The following is a 19,740-nucleotide window of genomic DNA, read 5'->3' as shown; positions in this document are numbered from 1 at the left end:
TATACTCTGTCATTTATTTATTGAGGAAGATGATCCAATATAACATCTGTGAGTGGCAAAAGTATGTGAACCTCTAGGATTAGCAGTTAATTTGAAGGTGAAATTAGAGTCAGGTGTTTGTCATCCCATTGATTGAAATCAGGTGTGAGTGAGCATCCTGTTTTATTTAAAGAACAGGGATCTATCAAAGTCTGAGCTTTACAACACGTTTGTGGAAGTGTATCATGGCATGAATAAAGGAGATTTCTGAGGATTTCATAAAAGTTGTTGAAGCTCATCAGGCTGGAAAAGGTTACAAAACCATCTCTAAAGAGTTTGGACTCCACCAAATCCACAGTCAGACAGGTTGTGTACAGATGGAGGAAATTCAAGACCATTGCTACTCTCCTCAGGAGTGGAGACCAACAAAGATCACTACAAGAGCAAGATGTGTAATAGTCCACGAGGTCACAGCGGAACCCAGTGTAACTTCTTAGCAACTAAAGGCCTCTCTCACATTGGCTAATGTTAACGTTCATGAGTCCACCATCAACACTGAACAACAATGGTGTGCATGGCAGGGTTACAAGGAGAAAGCCACTGCTGTCCAAAAAGAACATTGCTGACCATCTGCAGTTTGCTAAAGATCACGTGGACAAGCCAGAAGACCATTGGCAAAATGTATGTGGACAGATGAGACCAAAATATAACTTTTGGTTTAAATGAGAAGCGTTAAGTTTGGAGAAAGGAAAACACTGCATTCCAGTATAAGAATTTTATCCCATCTGTGAAACATGGTGATGGTAGTATCATGGTTTGGGCCTGTTTTGCTACAGCTGGGCCAGGATGACTTGCCATCATTGATGGAACAATGAATTCTGAATTATACCAGCAAATTGTAAAGGAAAATGTCAGGATGTGTCCATGAACTGAATCTAAAGAGAAAGTGGGTCACGTAGCAGGACAACAACTCTAAGCACACAAATCGTTCTACCAAAGAATGGTTAAAGAAGAATAAAAAGTTAATGTTTGGGAATGGCCAAGTCAAAGTCCTCTCTTTAATTCAATAGAAATGTTGTGGAAGGACCTGAAGCAAGCAGTTCATGTGAGGAAACCCATCAACATCCCAGAGTTGAAGCTGTTCTGTACTGAGGAATGGGCTAAAATTCCTCCAAGCCGATATGCAGGACTGAACAACAGTTACCGAAAATGTTTAGTTGCATTTATTGCTGCACAAGGGGGTCACACCAGCAAAGGTTCAGTTACTTTTGCCACTCACAGATATGTAATATTGGATCATTTTCCTCAATAACTAAATGACCAAGTATAATATTTGTCTCATTTGTTTAATTTGGTTCTCTTCATCTACTTTTAGGACCTGTGTGAAAATCTGATATTGTTTTAGCTCATATTTATACAGAAATATAAAATATTCTAAAGGGTTCACAAACTTTCAAGCACCACTGTATTTATAACACTGGTCTGTAGAATGTCTACACCTTTTTCAATGTCCTATTAATAAAAAAAATGAATAATCAACATTAGGGTGAAAAATAAATAAATACAGTAACGTTTTGAGTCTACGCATAATAATTAAAGATAAGGAAAGTTTAGTCTCTTCTCTCTTATATGTAAAAAAAAAACAAAAAAACAAAAAACAAGTCACACAAAACCACGAGTTTTGATACAAGCCTTTCATAAGCTCTCCATCCAGAACTGCTTTATAAAATATTTATGCATAGCTTATGAATGTGTTAAAGACCCCAAGTAGGTACCCTTCGAATAAAGTGTTAGCAAATAACGTATTAAATATTGAAGCCAAGTTTTAAATCGAGGTTGTGATCTATGGACAACAGCACCTTAACCTCTGGCACCATCCACGTGATGGAGAGATTAATATGAGTGTAACAATTACTTTCATGCCATTTAAGCAATCACCTGTTTTTTAATATCTGCAAGAGCACCAAAATCCAGTCAAACATCATATAAAAGTCGGCATTAGAGGTCAAATACAACTGTTGTTGATCTGTTTTTGCAGCTTGTATTGTAATACAGCGGGGTTAATACGCAAAGGAACCTAGAAGCATTGTTACGGGAATGCAAGGTCACAATGTAAAACCACTCTATCCAGCATCTCATCACCGTTTTGTGTTAATGCTAGCCATTCGATTCTGGAAAGTTCAGTTCGTTGAATAGTGAACAATTCTGAGCACCAGAGGAAATTTCTTTTCACAGCAGCTAGTTGTGGAATAAACCTGAAATGTGTTTTAGCAACCTACAATTGAAAGTCACTGGTTTATGTGCATTGTGTGCCAAGTATCAAACTCGCTGTGAAGCTCAGCATATCCCCCAAAGTGACCCATGTGTGGAAAGGTAGCTAAACTAGACACACATGTCCAATACTGAAAGAAAAAAAAAGGAATGAAAATTTAACTGAGAATGTCAGAGTTTAAATAACAGTCTCTAAGAACTTTCGTTCGGATAGGATCACTTTGTGCCAGTGTTTGACTCAAAACCGTTTGGTAAAGAACAGCAAGTAAGGACGCCTAGTAGATATCTTACTTAAAGACTGAGTGTCATGCTCCCTGATTTTATCTACTGCTGTGTTTGAATAACTATACAAAGAAAAAAAATATATTTTTAAAAAGCAACCAAACAATATAACAACCACTTAAAACTAAAAAATAAAGTATATAAAAAGCAAAGTAACAAAAATACAAGTAACGCTCATTACTGGAACCATAAATTAAGCTACAGTTATAACTACAGCTCCTTCGTCCATCTGTCATCCCTACTTTCTGTTGTAGAGAGAGAAGAAAGTGAGGATAGAAGGGAGGAGGACAAGCACCAGATTAAGCAGAGCATGAATCTATATTAGTGTCTATAGAGAGTTTGGGGGAGGCACTTTGCACCTCATTTCCTTTTCTTTCTACCTCATTCTCTGCCATATTCCATCTCTCTCCCTCTCTTCCCCCCCCCCCCCCCCACATTCAAAAGAATGTTCACTTCTTCTTACGCTCCTGTGAACATCTTGGGCAGTACCTATGTGGGTAAAAAAACAAATAAATTTAACACACAAATACATACATACATACATACATACATACATACATACATAAATAAATAAATAAATGCCAAAAACAATTCAACCTTCTCATACTATAAATGTTCAGGAGGTACAGTTTCAAATCACATGACCACTCACCATTTTCCCCTGGGCTTGGTGGTCAGGCCCACACAAGCAAAGTGAAACCACTCAATGGAGCACTGTAGAGACAAATACACACAAAAATCATATTTCTGAACTCTCAGAGGTCTATGCCCAATTTTTCCTTTATGATATCCAAGTTTAACAGTCAATAAAAAGTCCTGTATTTGAAATTGATATGTAGTGTCTTCGAAAATATTTTCACAGAGAGATTGCACTGTCACGATGACTGATTGCTGGAACTATTGGTTACTGGCAAAAATCCACTCCGATAGTGTTTCCCGGTTGCGTCCATTACGGGAGCGACTGAGAAGGGTCCGCCGTCATTATACAGTACGAGCGCTGCCTCTATATGCAAAATATCTCTGACTGACTAATTTTGTTGTGTTATTTGAAGTGTTTTTGGATTCATATTGGACATCTCTGTTTTTATTTGGAGTGTTACATTTTGGTTCAGTTTGGAGGTATATCTTTTATTTACTTATATATATATATATATATATATATATATATATATATATATATATATATATTCTTTTAAGTATACGACATTTTCATGGTACAGTCATTACAGTTTATTTTTGCAATAAAGTTCACCAATATTTTACTTTGAGTGTTGTGTTATGTTTTCATTCAGTATCAATATTAAAAACTACTTGGTTGATTAATCGGTCAACGGCAGGTCCTGCCCTATTTAGTTATCGGTATCAGTAAAATCCACTATTGCTCGACCTCTAATCTTAGTTTAATGCTGTCTGCCAATATACTGCACAATATAATTCATGTCACAGACAAATTTGCAGATCTTTAAATTGCCATTACATTTGTAAAGGAGGACATAACCACAAAATAAGAAAGGATTCAGGCATCTAATGAATAACATGAGCGATTAACTGGGAACAAAACATAGATAAACCTATGCAAAACGAGTCATCTAATGTGTAGACATTTAACTCACATCAGTGTTGTCACAGCCAATCATCTCTCCATAGGAGACCTGGTGGCACAGACAGTACGTTGGCTCATTCGGGTCCACTGGCATGTCCAGCACATCTGAGGGGTGAACGTTGCCAAAATTCACAGCCGGGGAGGAGAACTCAGTTCTGCATGAGAATGAAAAAGTGACTTTTTTTTTTTTTTTTAAAGATTTGAACAATGATTATTCCTAGTATACAAATGCAACAGAAAAAAAGTAATATAAGCTTAGAACCAAAAACCCATCATCTTGTGTTGCCATCTTACGTTTGCATTAGCTTGACTTTCTTCTGGCCACTCTTAGGACTGCAGTCATCATCAGAGTTCTTGACCTTTGACCTGGTGCGAGACACCTTTTTCTCCTTAGGCACCCGAAGGTCACCTTCGAACAAATGATTATTTACAATTATAAATAAATGAACATTTTACTGCATTAACCATTACATACAACAGACAAACAGGCTGGGGCTACACGCATAATGATTAGCGCTTACTCTTGTTTCCCTTACTGGAGGTAGAATCGTAGTCTGTGCTTTCTATCTGCTTTTCTTTGAGGTCCGCCTCAAAACGGGCCAAGTCTGTGTCCAGCCTCCGGATGTGTTTATCCACCTTAACAAAAAAAGCAAACAGGATTACTCAGACCTATAATGCAGTAAGGTAAAAAAAAAAACCAGCATAAATTATTAAACAGATTTAGCCTTTAACTATATAAAGAACAAGAGAACACAGTATACAGGTCATAAAGAGAGTTCAACCGACTAATTGTCACCGATACTGATTGCTGGAACTATAGATTATCGGCAAAAACCCACACCGATAGTATTTCGCGGTTGCGTCTGTTGCGGGAGCGGCTGAGAAGGGTCCGCTGTTACACAGTACAAGAGCGGCCTCTAGAGGCAAAATAAAACCTGACAAATAACCTGCTGTTATTCAAAGTGTTTTTTTATTCATTTCGGACATCTCTATTTGCAGTCTTACTTTTTGGTTGATCTTTTATCTACTTTATATATTTATCATATATATTTATTTGAAATTTATAACATTTAAAAAAGTACAGTACATTTTCATGGTACAGTCAGTACTGTTTACGTTCGATTTATCAGCAGGTACTGTCCAAGATTGTTATCAGTATCGGTAACATCCACTATCGATTGACTTCTAGATGTAAAGTTAAAAACTTACTTTTTTAAAATTTACTAATTTAGTAGAAGTTTAACAATTAGTAATTTCCCAAAACTAACATAATTCCTGTATTTTGGTTGTAACAAAAATGTAGGTTACGATGTATGTAATGTTATGTCGCACCACAAAGTTTAGCTTATTTCGGCAGTAACCGCAGGTTATACGGCCACAGTGTCCCTGACTGCTCAATCATAACATGGTTATTTTAATAGGTGTCAGTAAACTCTAAGCTGCATCTATTGTTCTCCAACAGAGGTTAACAGGGAAGGGATATATGAGCATTTTTAGTACATTTTTGCACATCCCAGAATGCACTCTGATATGCTTTTCACACACACTTTTTAGGAGACTGGGATGGCCATGGCAGGACCTTGATTTTGTGGTCAGTAAACCATTTTTGTGTTGATTTTGATATATGTTTTGGATCATTGTCCTGCTGGAGGATCCAACCACGACCCATTTTAAGCTTTCTGGCAGAGGCAGTGAGGTTTTCATTTAATATCTGTTGATATTTGAGTCCATGATGCCATGTATCCTAACAAAACGTCCAGGTCCTCTAACAGAAAAACAGCCCTAAAGCATTAAAGAGCCACCACCATATTTAACTGTGGGCATGAGGTACTTTTCCATATGGCTACCTCTCTGTGTGCAACAAAACCACCTCTGGTGTTTATTGCCAAAAAGCTCTATTTTGGTTTCATCTGACCCCGATCCCATTTGAAGTTCTGTAAGTGTCTGGCAAACTGAAGATGCTTGAGTTTGTTTTTGTATCAGAGTAGAGAGTTTTTTCTTGAAACTCTTCCAAACAACTTGTGGTGATGTAGGTGACTTCAGATTTTTTGGAGACTTTCTGACCCGAAGATGCAACTAACTTCTGCAATTCTCCAGCTGTGATCCTTGGAGATTTTTTGGCCACTTGAACCATCCTCTTCACAGTGTGTTGAGACAATGTAGACACACGTCCAATTTCAGGTTGATTCATAACATTTCCAGTTGACTGGAACTTCTTAATTATTGCCCTGATGGTGGAAATGGCCATTATCAATGCTTGTGCAATTTTCTTATAGCCACATAGTAAAATATCAAATGGGAATAGACTTCAAATATATTTCTCTCATATGAATTCATAGGGGTGCCAGTAATTGTTGACCACCTATATTTAACAAAGCTTTTTTTTTATATATAAACCCGTGTTTTGTTTGCAATTGTTTAATATCCATGAGAGCAGAGTATTTGTGAATTTTTTCAACAAAAGATCAAAAGGTTAAACAATAAAGACCATTTTTCACAGCCTTCTTGGCTCATATTTACCAAGGGTGCCAATATTAATGGAGGGCATCATATATAAAAGCTGCAACATAAATAAAAAGTAGTATTCTTCATTGTTGCTACAATATGAAATTGTGGCACATTTCATATCACCTATATAAGGAGCATTTCAACATGTAGAAAGGAATGTTAAGGACTACAGTGCAATATAGAATCCATTAGGGGTGAGCGAAATGACAAAAAAATTCTATTACAATACTTAAGAAATTTGTATGATACAAAGTCGGTTTAAAAATATGTCATTTTAAAGATTAAGTACTTTCTTTTACATCAGCTGCTTCCATTCAATTAGTAATTATTAATAAAAAAAAGTTATAAATATCAGGACATAGACTTTATCTCAGAAAGGAGTACTGGGACATAACTGACATGCTCAGCCTTACAATCCATGTTTATAAATAAGATTTTATGCTACTGTGCGATTATTAATGTAGTTCCATGAAATCAAACAGACCATCTCGTACGTCTGCATGGCCAGCTGGACCTTGTCATCTCCAAACTCTTTGCACTTTCCATAGGACTGCTGGATCTGCCTCAGGAGAGACAGTTTCTGCTCTGAGGACAGGGTCCGGGCATTTACCGTGTAGTCACGAGCTAGAGAATCAATCTGTCCCTTCAGATCTAAAAAGCAACAACAACAATAAATATGTGAGTAAAAATAACCATTGTGCTTAAAGACAGTTTCATTCTAACCAACAATCGCTGCCACGCTTTACCCTCAGTTCGCTGGTCCAAGTCTCGCATGAGCTGAAAATTCCTTTGAAGCTCAAAGGGAAGGTTCTCTATACCTAAAGATACAAAAAGAAAGCGTCAAAACACAAAATCCAACTTTCTTATGCGAGATAGCATAATCACTGACAAATTTTTGTGGTGTAATTTGAAGCGTTTTTGATTTTAATTTTGGACACCTATTTATATGATATTTGGACTGTTACTTTTTGGTTCAGTTTGGATGTATATCATTTATTTATTTAGTTAATACATTATATTTATTTCATTTAAAACAGTACAGTACATTTTCATGGTGCAGTCAGTACTGTTTGTTTTTGTAATAACATTCAGCAATATTTTACTTTGAGTGTTTTCATTCAGTATCAATTTGAAAAACTATCGGTTGACTAATTGGTTATCGGCAGGTCCTGCCCAACTTAGTTATCGGTATCAGTAACCACTCGACCTCTACTATTCTGTATGTTTGACCTTTTAAGGCAAATAAAAATAAGTAAAATGATTTATCATAAAAGCTTAAAAGTAGACAGTGACGGACATGTGCGAAGCGTTCGCGACATTAATGACATGGAGCTGGTGAAAACTGTTTGCCATGACTGAGCAACCGTTCATGCCACAACTACAAATATAGGGAAATGCACTAAATAAAAACACGTTCACATATACAACAATGGAATATTATTAAATTAGGTATCAAAGTAAGATTGTACAAGGCCCAAATATTAATTAAAGCTATGAAAGCTGGGTGTTTCTGCAATAGTCAATGAAAAGAGAAAAATGCTGGAATAGTGTACAGAATAGCTTCGTCCTTGTTATATCAAGATGAGACTGAAGGATTCTTCTTCTATTCGCATCTTCTTATTCAAATTCACCATTCTACATTCTACATCTTACATTAAAAGATGCATTAGGTCAAAATGGTCTTTTTTCCCCTCCAAGATTAGGTCTCTTATGATTAGGTACTGGGTTCAACATGTGAATGATTCCCACCTGTATTCACGTAGTTCCCACCCCCTGGATCTATTGTCATGGAGAAGAGTGTCTATAAATTGACTGATATCCGAACAAACAAAAACAAAAAGCTTCCAGACTGGATGTCTGTTTTCCAAACGGGTTTCTCAGTGATTTTATACACTTTTTCTAAAGCCATGACTTAATCCATTGCTGTTGTTTTGTTTAAATCATCTTGTACATATCTCCCAGGCTATATGTAAAAGCTTGCAAATAAATAAATAAATAAACCACTGCACAATTGCAGATATGATACAGAAACTGTAGAGCACCCTTTTAAAGCTCGGGTAGTGTTTTAAAAGCTTTTAATTGCTTTTTGTGTTAGTATGAATTGGGAAAATGTTTTGAATCCTGGATTTTCACCCTTAAAAGGATCATAATGTTTTGCATAATATGCCTAATGTTCTTATAAGAACCAATGTTCAGACCACTGTTTACCATGCTTAAAAAATAAAATAAATAAAACATCCTGGACTTATCCATCTTTAAAAGTATCATAATATACTGTATAGGCTAAATCACAATCTTCATACACCGGCCAATGTTCATACACCGGCCAATGTTCAGACCACTGTTTGAAGAGTTAAAACATCTTGGGCCACCAAAATGTCACCACAATCTGAAAGACAAAACAACACTTTGATTGCACCAGATCTTATTTTGGGGCTTCATAGCAAAGGGAGTGAATACATATGCATGCACCACTTTTCCGTTTCTAATTTAATTTAAAAATTTTTTTAAAACAGGTTATTTTTTCATTTCACTTCACCAGGTTGGACTATTTTGTGTATGTCCGATACATGAAATCCAAATAAAAATCCATGTAAGTTACAGGTTGTAATGCAACAAAATAGGGCATGAATACTTTTATGCGACGTACAGTGCCTTGCAAATGCCCAATCACCTGTAAATGACCAGGTGCCCGCAAGGCACATCTAGCATGCATTTGGTGACGCCCACAAAACTCCATAAAAGGCAAAGTTGACTGACTGAAATGAGTAAAAGGCAGAAAAAAACTTCTCAAAAGGTAGATGTGTGACTCACATATGCCAACAACAATACAGATTGATTCTGTGTCTGAAACCGATCCTTATCTCCTATATAGTGCACTATATAGGGTGTAGGCCATTTTGTAGTGGTGTCCGAATTCTGAGCGAACAACTTCACTCCCTACATTCATTCACTCACTCATTTATACCCACAATGCACTCTGATTTCAAGTGTACATCAGATGTACACTCGCCAACGCATTATTTCCCATACTCCACCGTGAGACGGCGATAGAACACAAAAGAAAAATAAACATGGAGGACGGGAAGATCGGAGGCGGCAACTTTTACCAATGCAAATGTAGCTTTTTATTAATTAAATACATTTGTATCGAGATATTTCAAAGCGAAATGATAGATTATTGATTGGCACAGTATTTAATTTCAGCCACTTTGTTTGTGATTTAACTTTTGAGATCAATTGATGTTTACTGAATTTCTTAGTCTTACACGTAAACTTACATACACTCAGTAGCATGCATAGAATACGAAGGGGTTTTTTCCCCTTCAGAATTTACAGGATGAAATGTTGTACTTTTTGTTCAGGATTTTCATGAATACCAAATTTCTTGTTTAAATGCTTGTACACACGATTTGCGGATAAATCCATTAGAGTCCCATTATGTTAATGTAAAGGTGAAAATAACTCTAATAAGGCAGGGTCAGTGGATAACAGTGGCAAAACAGTGATGCAACTAAATTTGAGATCGTTCCACCTACGTGAAGTCATGCAGGAAAGGAGCATGAACCCAGTCACTGAATCACTTCCGTCTCAATTCCAGACCTTCAACGTCTTCCCTTAAAAACTTTTCAAAACAAGCACCAGTTGTCGCAAGGTCGTAATGGACTTTAACAGGAAACTTGGCAAGCATATCACACACACATGCGACACTGTCGTCAAACCTAACAAATTCAAAAAGACTGGAAGTGCTGTGGACCAACTGAGAAGAAGTGGACGTCTGTAACACGAACCTCCACTGATGAAGGCACAATCAACGTGTGTGCTGGTGCACATAGTCTCCTACAGTATGGAGACTTTTGGAGCACACTGTGCATGAAACACGAATAAGGAAGCAAAGCAGTTCTTTCTGATTGGGGTGAATTTTCTTGGCCCAAGTATCAGACAGATAAATTCGACATTTTATACAATATATTATGGTACTTTTAAGAGATTTTCATGGTCCAAGATGTTTAAACCTTGCTGAAAAAAAGAGAAACCCTCAGGGAATTTGTAATGGTTTTAATGATCATAATGGGAATTGCATCGGCTTTAATGGTTCCTGTGGGTCTCTACTGGTAACTTGTTGCCTTCTATTGGTGCAATGTTATTTCTAGTGGTTACCATTAAGGAACAATAATGATAATAGCTTTAATGGTTAACAGCTAATGGTTTGTAATGGTATTTGTAGTGGAAACCATTAGACTTTCTGTGATTTTTTTTCCCCCCGAAGGAAAGGAAGTGATGGTGGTATTGCTGAAATACTAGCTGGCTAGCTCGAGTTGCAAACCGGGCTAAATATAAAACCACTCCCTATTCCCTAGTGAGGCAGACTGCACAGGGTATAAAATACTGGTTTTAGCAGCTCATGTAGTGCATTATATATTCAATAGAGGAAACCATTTCACTTCGTTCTATTAGTAAGTAATATTTAACCGCTTTAACGACTTGACCATTTAAATAGTTGCGACAGTTTGAGCTGCTCGAGAACATAGCTAATCTCTTACGGTACAAGCCACACGAATTATTAAAAATATAACAACAACAAAAAGCACAGAGAATAAACACTCTCCCAAGCTATGCTGACTAGCTTTCTCGCTAACACTATGAATAGCGTTACCTCCCAATCAAGCTAACACTTTCATGATCTGTAAAAGTGGACAGTGCTGTGTTTATTGTAATATTATAATTCTATAATATCGTAGCGTCTGAAGTGTATTAACCTATTCGCTTTAAAACACTTTGCAGGCAAATCAAGACAATAGGCTTACTGTCCAGATAGTGCTCCAGATACATTCCGGCCGCCATCTTGGAAAACACAAACAAAAGTTGTTCCGGGCTCCGTGTTTTGTATGTTGCTCAACAAATCCGAGATTTAAAAAAAAAAAAACTACGTATGCCAAATTTACAAATTTCTTCAAGGGCACCTAAAATAAGCTTGATTAATTTAGCCGGATTGAGTGGTTAGAGATAACTGAGCGCTGTCGTATGGCCTGGAAAGGGCAGATATATTGAGAATCGAATATCATCATAGAATCACTGACCAGCGAGTCAGTGATTGGCTAATGCAGGTGTTACGGAAGCCCGGAGAGGCCAGAAATGTTTTTCTCTTTTTTTCTTGCGCACAAAAAAGGGAGAGTGATGGTTGGTTACTTAACTGGTTATCTTGGAACTGGAATAAAGTTGGTTTGCTGTTGGACGTTCGATATTCGCATAAATGCGGAAATTAAGGGACCGTCTCTAAAGGTACATACGACATTGTTAAACACGTTTCTAACGTCAATAGCATTTGAAGGGTATGACTTACAGTCATATAACCAACTGGAAAGTGTTCATCTAGGTGTCAGGTATGATGCACACCTTTTAGATTTTTGATATTTATTAAAATGAGCTGTCTATTAAATCACATTTAAATTAGACATGAATTTTACTACCGAATGGGCCCATACACAAAATATACCATTATTTAAAGCTCAATAGCATTTGAAGGGAATGACGTACAGTCACACAACCAACTGTAAAGTGTTCATCTAGGGGTCAGGTATAATGCACACCTTATATATTGGTGTATATTTAATGGCTTGAGGTGGCTTGGGATAGGAGTGGGGGAGTGAAAAGGCCAAGACATGGAGTATGAGGCTGAGTAGGCTGTGTGAGGCTGTGTGAGGCTGTGATGTGATCCAGTCAGGGATCTCATCGGCTGGATGGCAGTGACGTGGTGGGAGTCAGCCAGGGAGCGCTGTCGTCCTCTTAATGTTCGTTGTCTGTGTGGGGGACAAAGAAATAGGTATCAGCATAATGGTATGTAGAGAACACACTCACCTGGCTGTCTCTGAGGCCCCCTTTTATACTCCACTTCCAGCCATGTGTAAATCTGCCGCCCCGCCTTATTGCCACGCGCTGCCGTGCTGTCCAAAACACCGGGGGGCGCTGAAGCAGAGCTGTCCTTTCAGCACCATTTCAGCAGCCATGCGAGGAGTGATAATCCTTTGATGTGCACGGGCTGTAGCACCGCCGTCACAAAGATATATACAAGAATGGCAAAAAACCGACATAAAATGACTTACTGCAATGACAGGCAGTGACAGCCTTTCAGCCACATCTTCTTGTACTTGCCTCTTCCATTGAGGACTTGAGCATGGTCCGTTCAGACTTAATGTCTCTGACCTCACTCGGTAAATGGGCGGAGTCCTGTCAGAGGTGTTACATTCACTTCTCAGTGAAGCTTCTGTTAGAGGCTCCCAAGCAACCCGGTAGATTTTCGTTGGTTAACCAAGTATATCTGGCCAGCAACCTACAGTATGCAACAAATCCAATTCACCACCAAGGGTTAATCACTTGACAGCTCTACTCCACTCTTTACCCAAGTGTCCAGAACATATTTCCTCCAGTCTGATGATGCAATCACAAAATGGATCATTGATCTTTTCCCAGGGTGCTCTGGAACCAAGTACACTTATGAGCAAAATTGTGCGTGAACAAAGTGTGTTTGATATTGACAATCTGTGGCTTGCACAAAAGTCTAAGAACATTTCACCACTTGGTTGTAGACCAAGAGTGACACCCCACAGTATGTAGTACTAATCAGTATGTAGTACTCTCTCAAGCACCTGCTGCATCTTCTCCAACAAGACTGAATACCCTGAACTGCTATTTGGAGTTTTGGGGCCCAGCAGTCACCTTTAGTCACCAGATGGGACGCTGGAACAGCCAACAGGACTAGGCTTGATGAAGTCTAGCAGGAGAGTACTGAGTTAAAAGTTCACTAACAGATTCAAGGGCAAGACCATGTGATGCTTTATAATTTATTAAACCGTTTAAAGTCAGTTATATATGCTGTGTAAAACTCAGACCCAGGTCAAAAATTGCTCCTTAGCTTCTAGAGGCAGGCCTAGCATAAGGCATGTGAGCACTAAGGGAAGAGTGTGGGAAGTTCAAGAACCTCTTTGGTCCAATGAAAAGGACTTTTCAGTTTTACAGTCCAACAGTAAGGATAACTTATGCAGGCTTAGCTGACAGAGAAAAAAGGGATTATATTTCCAAATGGTAGCATATATAAAACAAACAACACAGGCCTGAGCATAGAACCCTGGGGAATTCCACTAGTGATTGATGGCGCTGAGAATGAGAAGCCACTGATCGATACCTTAAACAATCTATTGGACAGGTATGATGAAAACCAGCCGAAAGCAGATCTGGAAATTCCAGTCCATTGACTGAGCCTATTAATTAAAACTGCATGATCAGTTGTATCAAAAGCTACTCTGAGATCTAAATATATAGTGTATATACAGTATATAGTAAATATGAAGTATTAGTAACTGAGTCTTCAGTACACTGAGTGTAGTCTTCTAAGACCTTTTGTCCCCTGGGGTACTGGTCAATATCTTGAAGGCCATTTGTTCTATTTTACTAAAATAGTAACAATTTGCATACGTCTTTAAAATAAGTATTTAATCATTTTGTTTTTGGAGGAATGCAGTTTTATTGTACCGAATACTTATTTTTTTTTTTAAATTAAGAGCACAAATTGAAGCAGAAGTTAATTTTACGGACTTTGCACCATCATATTTATCTAACGATGACATTAACGTTTTATTTCCAACTATACAACTCAAACCAGTTTGAATGTTAAAATGTAAATCTGCCAAATTTCTGATCATATTAATAGCACTTTCTCTCAATTTTGCTTAGATTCATGTTGATAATATTAGTACATGATTGCTGCAAAATGCAGCAATTTTTTTTGTTTTAAGACCTTTTAAAAGAATCTTCAAGTACAGGCAGGCTGATCTGAAAACAAATAGCGAATGCTGTCTAATTAGCCTGTATTAACTACAGTATTACTATCTAACATGTAAAACACCACAAATGTTTGCATAACTGACATTATTAGGGTAAGATGAACATATTTTTGTTACAATTTGTTGTGAATCATTTTTCAAGATTGACTCTAAGAAACCTCACTGTAAAAACGAAGCTGTTCAAATCTTGTCACATCCCCATACAGCCTAGGGCTATCTATCCAGCAGCCATACCATAATGTAATCTGAAAGTAGTAGCCAACATAGATAATCAGTAATAATTTAGCGAGTTAGCAGTTAGCTAGCTGTGACAGAAGGTAGGTAGGTTTACACTTCACTATCAGCCCAGGGACAAGGAGTACATTTAAATTGGAACAGCTCAGACAGAAAGAAATAGTAAGTGTCAAAAAGGGCAATTACAATATTTCAGTATTAAGCTATGGATCTTACACTAAAGAAATGCCATGATTTGGTTTAGTATTGTGGTTACAACGGATATACTATACATGTGCATCTCAAAAAATTTTAATATCATGGAAAAGTTCATTTTTTCCCCGTAATTTAATTCAAAAAGTGGAACTTTCATATTTTCTAGATTCATTACACATGAAGTGAAATATTTCAAGCCTTTTTTTTTGTTTTAATCTTGATGATTACAGCTCATAGAAATAAAAAACCCAGTATCTCAAAATATTAGAATAAAGAATTTATAATCCAGAAATGTTGACCTTCTGAAAAGTATGTTAATTTATGCAGTCAGTACTTGGTCAGAGCTCCTTTTGCATGAATTACTGCATCAATGTGGCGTGGCATAGAAGCCTAGGTTGCTTTGATAGCGGCCTTCAGCTCGTCTGTATTGTTGGGTCTGGTGTCTCTCATAGATTCTCTATGGGGTTCAGGTCAGGTGAGTTGGCTGGCCAATCAAGCACAGTAATACCATGGTCAGCAAACCAGTTATTAGTAGTTTTGGCACTGTGGGCAGGTGCCAAGTCCTGCTGGAAAATGAAATCAGCATCTCCATAAAGCTCATCAGCAGATGGAAGCATGAAATTCTCTAAAATCTCCTGGTAGATGCTGCATCGACTCTCAACTTGAGAAAACACAGTAGACCAACACCAGCAGATGACATGGCACCCAAATCATCACTGACTGTGGAAACTTCACACTGGACTTCAAGCAACTTGGATTCTGTACCTCTCCACTCTTCCTCCAGACTCTGGGACCTTGATTTCCAAATGAAATGCAAAATTTACTTTCATCTTCCCCATGATTGTGGTTGTGTGTACTGAACCAGACTGAGAGATTAAAGGCTCAGGAAACATTTGCAGGTGTTTTGAGTTAATTAGCTGATTAGAGCTTTTCTCAGGTCGACATTTCTGGATTATAAATTCTTTATTTTAATATTTTGAGATACTGGACTTTTGATTTCCATGAGCTGTAAGCCAAAATAATCAAGATTAAAACACAAAAAGGCTTGAAATGATTTATAATGAATATAGAATATATGAAAGTTCCACTTTTTTAATTAAATTAAGGAAGTAAATTAACTTTTCCACAATATTAAATTTTTTTTTTAGATGCACCTTTAAATAGTCTGCATTCTTGTTCATGTAGAAATATTTTAAGTGGAAAAAAAAGCAAAAAAGTAAAAAAAAAAAACTTGGTTGTACATGTGTGCACACCTTTTTATATTGGGGCATGTGACTGTGCTCAGAATTAACCAATAACATTCTCACTCATGTTCAAAAGTAATTATCATACAGCTTTTAACAATGAAGTGATGCTGATTAACCCCAAATAAAGATGTGTTGGATTTTCTGGACATCTTTTTGATTTCATCTAACTGCTTAAGCCATGGCCTACAAAGCCTGTTCAGGATCTCACTGGTGAAAGGTATTGATCAGGAGAGGGGTACAAAAGAATTTCCAAAACATTAGATGTACCATGAAACACTGTGAAGGCCATCATCAAAAGGTGGAGAAAATGGCGCACCAGTGATGTTCCTCCAAACTAGATGAAAGGACAAGATGAAAAACCTATCAGGGTACTGCCAAGAGCAACATTAAAGGAACAGCAGGAATAGCTGGTAAATATTGGTCACTCCCTCATGTGACAGCAATCTCTTGTATTCATCACATGTATGGGCTATGGGTTATGGGCAAATGGAAGCCCTTTCTCATGAAAAAACAAACAAACAAACAAACAAACACAAAACATCCATGCCTGCCTAAATCACCCCATACCATGTGGCAAAATGTGTTATGGTCTGATGTGACCATGGTATAACTTTTTGGGCATAATTCTAAAAGATATGTTTGGTGCAAAAACAAGACAGCTTATCAAATGATGAAGCATGGTGGTGGCAGCAATATGCCATGGGGCTGCTTCTCTTCAGCTGGGACTGGGGCTCTAGTCAAGACAGCATGAATCATGGATAGCTCCAAATACCAATCTATTTTGGTGCAAAACCTGTAGGCCTCTGTTAGACAGCTGAAGACAACGACCCAAATCACAAATCCCAGTAAATAAAGGAACTATTTCAGCAGAAGAAGATCAGCATTGTGGAATGGCCAGGTCAGAGCCCAGATCTAAATCCTATTGAAAACATGTGGAATGACTTGAAAAGGGCTGTGCACATGAGATCCCCTCACAATTTGATAGAGATGGAGCATTTTTTGCAAGGAAGAGTGGAATAAAATTGCCAAATCAAGATGCGCTAAATTACAACACTCTTACCTCAAAAGACTGGTGTATTACCAGTCTGCAAAAGGTAAAACATTTTTTCACTTGAACATTTTGTTGCTATTTTACATGTAGGCCTTTCAGAAATTCTGCCCACCCATGTGAGACACACAATCTTTTTTTCCCTCTCACTCACACCTATTTGATTGAACACTTGTCTCTAATTTCACCTTCAAATTAACTGCTAATCCTAGAGGTCAACATACTTTTGCCACTCACAAATATGTAATTTTGGATTATTTTTCTCAATAAATAAATGAGCAAGTATAATATTTTTTGTCTCATTTGTTTAATTGGGTTCTCTTTGTCTACTTTTAGGACTTGTGTGAAAATCTGATGATGTTTTAGGTCATATTTATGCAGATATATAGAAAAATTCTAAAGTGTTCACAAACTTTCAAACACTGTAGATACAAATGCAAATACAAAATATACACAGGGCAAAGAAGAAACTTTCAGTATATAAAAATACAAAAGATATAATATATACTAATATATAATACAAAATATACATAAATATGTGTGGGTAGTGTGCATACTGCGTGTGCAACATGCAAGGCAATGTGCAAAAAGATGGCTGTGCACAATATGCTTTCACTGACTGCTTTGGGAAAGTAAATGTTTTTGAGTCTATATGTGCGCCCCCAGTAGCACCTGCCGGATGGAAGCAAAAGAGTTTTTGAAGAGGTTCAGCCAGGGTGAGAGCTGTGAAGAAAACCCCCAAAACAACAGTCAGTGACATCACCAACAACCTCCACAGGGCAGGGATGAAGACATCACAATCCACAATATAGAGGCCATACCAGAAATGCAAACCACACATCAGCAGTAAGAATTGGAAAGCCAGATTGGAATTCGCAAAGAATTTAATATATTTTGTCGCCTACAAATTGAGTGGTCTGATACAAAACGTGCTATGTTCTATGTTGTTTAAGACATCTTCGTATAAATACTGGGAAATAAAAGTTTAAATCCTAAGCTTTTGATTTATATGCATCATTTGATCTCAAACCTAAATGTCTTTGGTATATAGCACAAACAAATTAATTGTCCTTGCCGTTCGAATAGTTTATGAGGGAACTGTATGTTTGCATTGCTACAGTATTTGTTGCTATGGGAGCAATGAGCAAGGAAACTTAAAGAAAAAGAGATCATCTATACTCTTGGTACTTTAGAACCCCATAGAATGAATGTCATGCTTCACTTCCTGTAGCCTCAGAAGCATTTTCTTTACGCAGCTAATGAAGGCCATGTGTCCAAAATGTCCCATTTCTTTGGGAACGTGGTGTATTACACCGAACATTTACTACAGATTAAATGAAAAACCAGATCAGCTTCATTGCATCTTGGTATAGATTCTAAAGTCTCTGGAACTGTATTGGAGAGATGAAACAACATTCTTTCAAGATATATTCCCTCAACTGGTGTTTTAAAATTGGTGGTGGAAAAGCAGTGTCTGGTAATTCAGTCCAAAATCTTCCACAGATTTTAAATTGGGGTGACTGCCCATCTGGTGACTGCCAAGGCCATAGCATGTAATGTTCACCATTTGTGCCATGAGGATAAGGGCCCTGTCATCAGGCTAGACCAGTCCTATCAGGATAGAAATGCTTCATTTAAAATTTCCATCAATATTTATGACAGGTAAATTACAAACACACTCTTGCCTTTAAGCCTTCTAAAATATTAGGGAAAGAAAATATGGACTGAAAATGGAAGCTGTTAAATTTAGTACGATGCAACATCAAAATTAATAAAAGACTAAAACAACGATGTATGGATGAGAAGATGACAACCACTGAAATAAACATTCAGTATGAGTCTAGTATATTGATAAATAGTTGTAATCTTCACATTAATCACCGCAAATTTGGTTTAATTTAATAGGATTCAATATCCTTCCACCTTTCACCCATTATAGTTTATAAAATAGCCTTTAATCCAGCACACCCTAGTATTTTGCACTTGTATGTTTTTAAAATATTATTCACTTTATATTGGCCTCAAATATCATTCTATATTTTTGAATGGATTTACAATGCCCAAAGCATGAATGATGATCAATTATGATATAACCTTATTTGGATTTGGAGTGGCCTTCACAAGGGTAAAGTTGGACCCAAGCCATCACAGCAAAAGGCTCTCCACAGCATAACAGACCCACCGGATCTCCTCAATGTATGGGTCAAATATTCAGGATTGTATTGTTCTCTTGGTGTACACCACACATACACTACCCCATATGTCAAAATTGTAGTGAACAATGACTCATCTGCTTATTTTACTTGTTTCCACATCTCTGTTGACCAATGCATATGGTTTTTGCACCACTGCACTGTAATGTGCATCAGACTTTACAATGACGTGGTTATGCCTCACACTTCCAGGGTTGGGGGTTCTATTCCTGCCTCTGCAGTGCACGGAGTTTGGATGTTCTCCCTGTGCTTTGGGGTTTCCGCATCTCTAAGTTGTCTGTAGTGTGTGAATGTGTGTGTGATTGTGCCCTGTGATGAA

At 37.4% G+C, this 19,740-nt stretch overlaps 1 protein-coding gene across 2 annotated transcripts in view; it reads right to left on the bottom strand.

Annotated features, from left to right (window-relative positions):
• The window catches only part of ing4 (inhibitor of growth family, member 4), a 12,707-nt gene extending 768 nt beyond the window's left edge, over positions 1 to 11,939 (bottom strand). The window contains exons 1-8 of one of the 2 annotated variants that reach the window (XM_053638381.1): positions 11,452 to 11,939; positions 7,390 to 7,461; positions 7,128 to 7,294; positions 4,672 to 4,771; positions 4,430 to 4,544; positions 4,146 to 4,290; positions 3,185 to 3,246; positions 1 to 3,021 (exon numbers count right to left, since the gene is read on the bottom strand). The exon at positions 1 to 3,021 is cut by the window's left edge and continues 768 nt beyond it. In XM_053638381.1, coding sequence (XP_053494356.1) covers positions 2,982 to 3,021; positions 3,185 to 3,246; positions 4,146 to 4,290; positions 4,430 to 4,544; positions 4,672 to 4,771; positions 7,128 to 7,294; positions 7,390 to 7,461; positions 11,452 to 11,488 — 738 coding nt within the window. In that variant the 5' untranslated portion in view covers positions 11,489 to 11,939 and the 3' untranslated portion in view covers positions 1 to 2,981. Of the gene's footprint in view, positions 3,022 to 3,184; positions 3,247 to 4,145; positions 4,291 to 4,429; positions 4,545 to 4,656; positions 4,772 to 7,127; positions 7,295 to 7,389; positions 7,462 to 11,451 lie in introns of both variants that reach the window. The other variant, XM_053638380.1, reaches the window with a different exon arrangement.
• Between the last annotated feature and the right edge of the window lie 7,801 nt (positions 11,940 to 19,740).

This window comes from Ictalurus furcatus, chromosome 12 (genome assembly GCF_023375685.1).
Source record: "Ictalurus furcatus strain D&B chromosome 12, Billie_1.0, whole genome shotgun sequence".
In the NCBI taxonomy this organism is placed as follows: domain Eukaryota; kingdom Metazoa; phylum Chordata; class Actinopteri; order Siluriformes; family Ictaluridae; genus Ictalurus; species Ictalurus furcatus.
The sequence above is the reverse complement of the archived record's forward strand: the minus strand, read 5'-3'. Positions and strand labels throughout refer to the sequence as shown.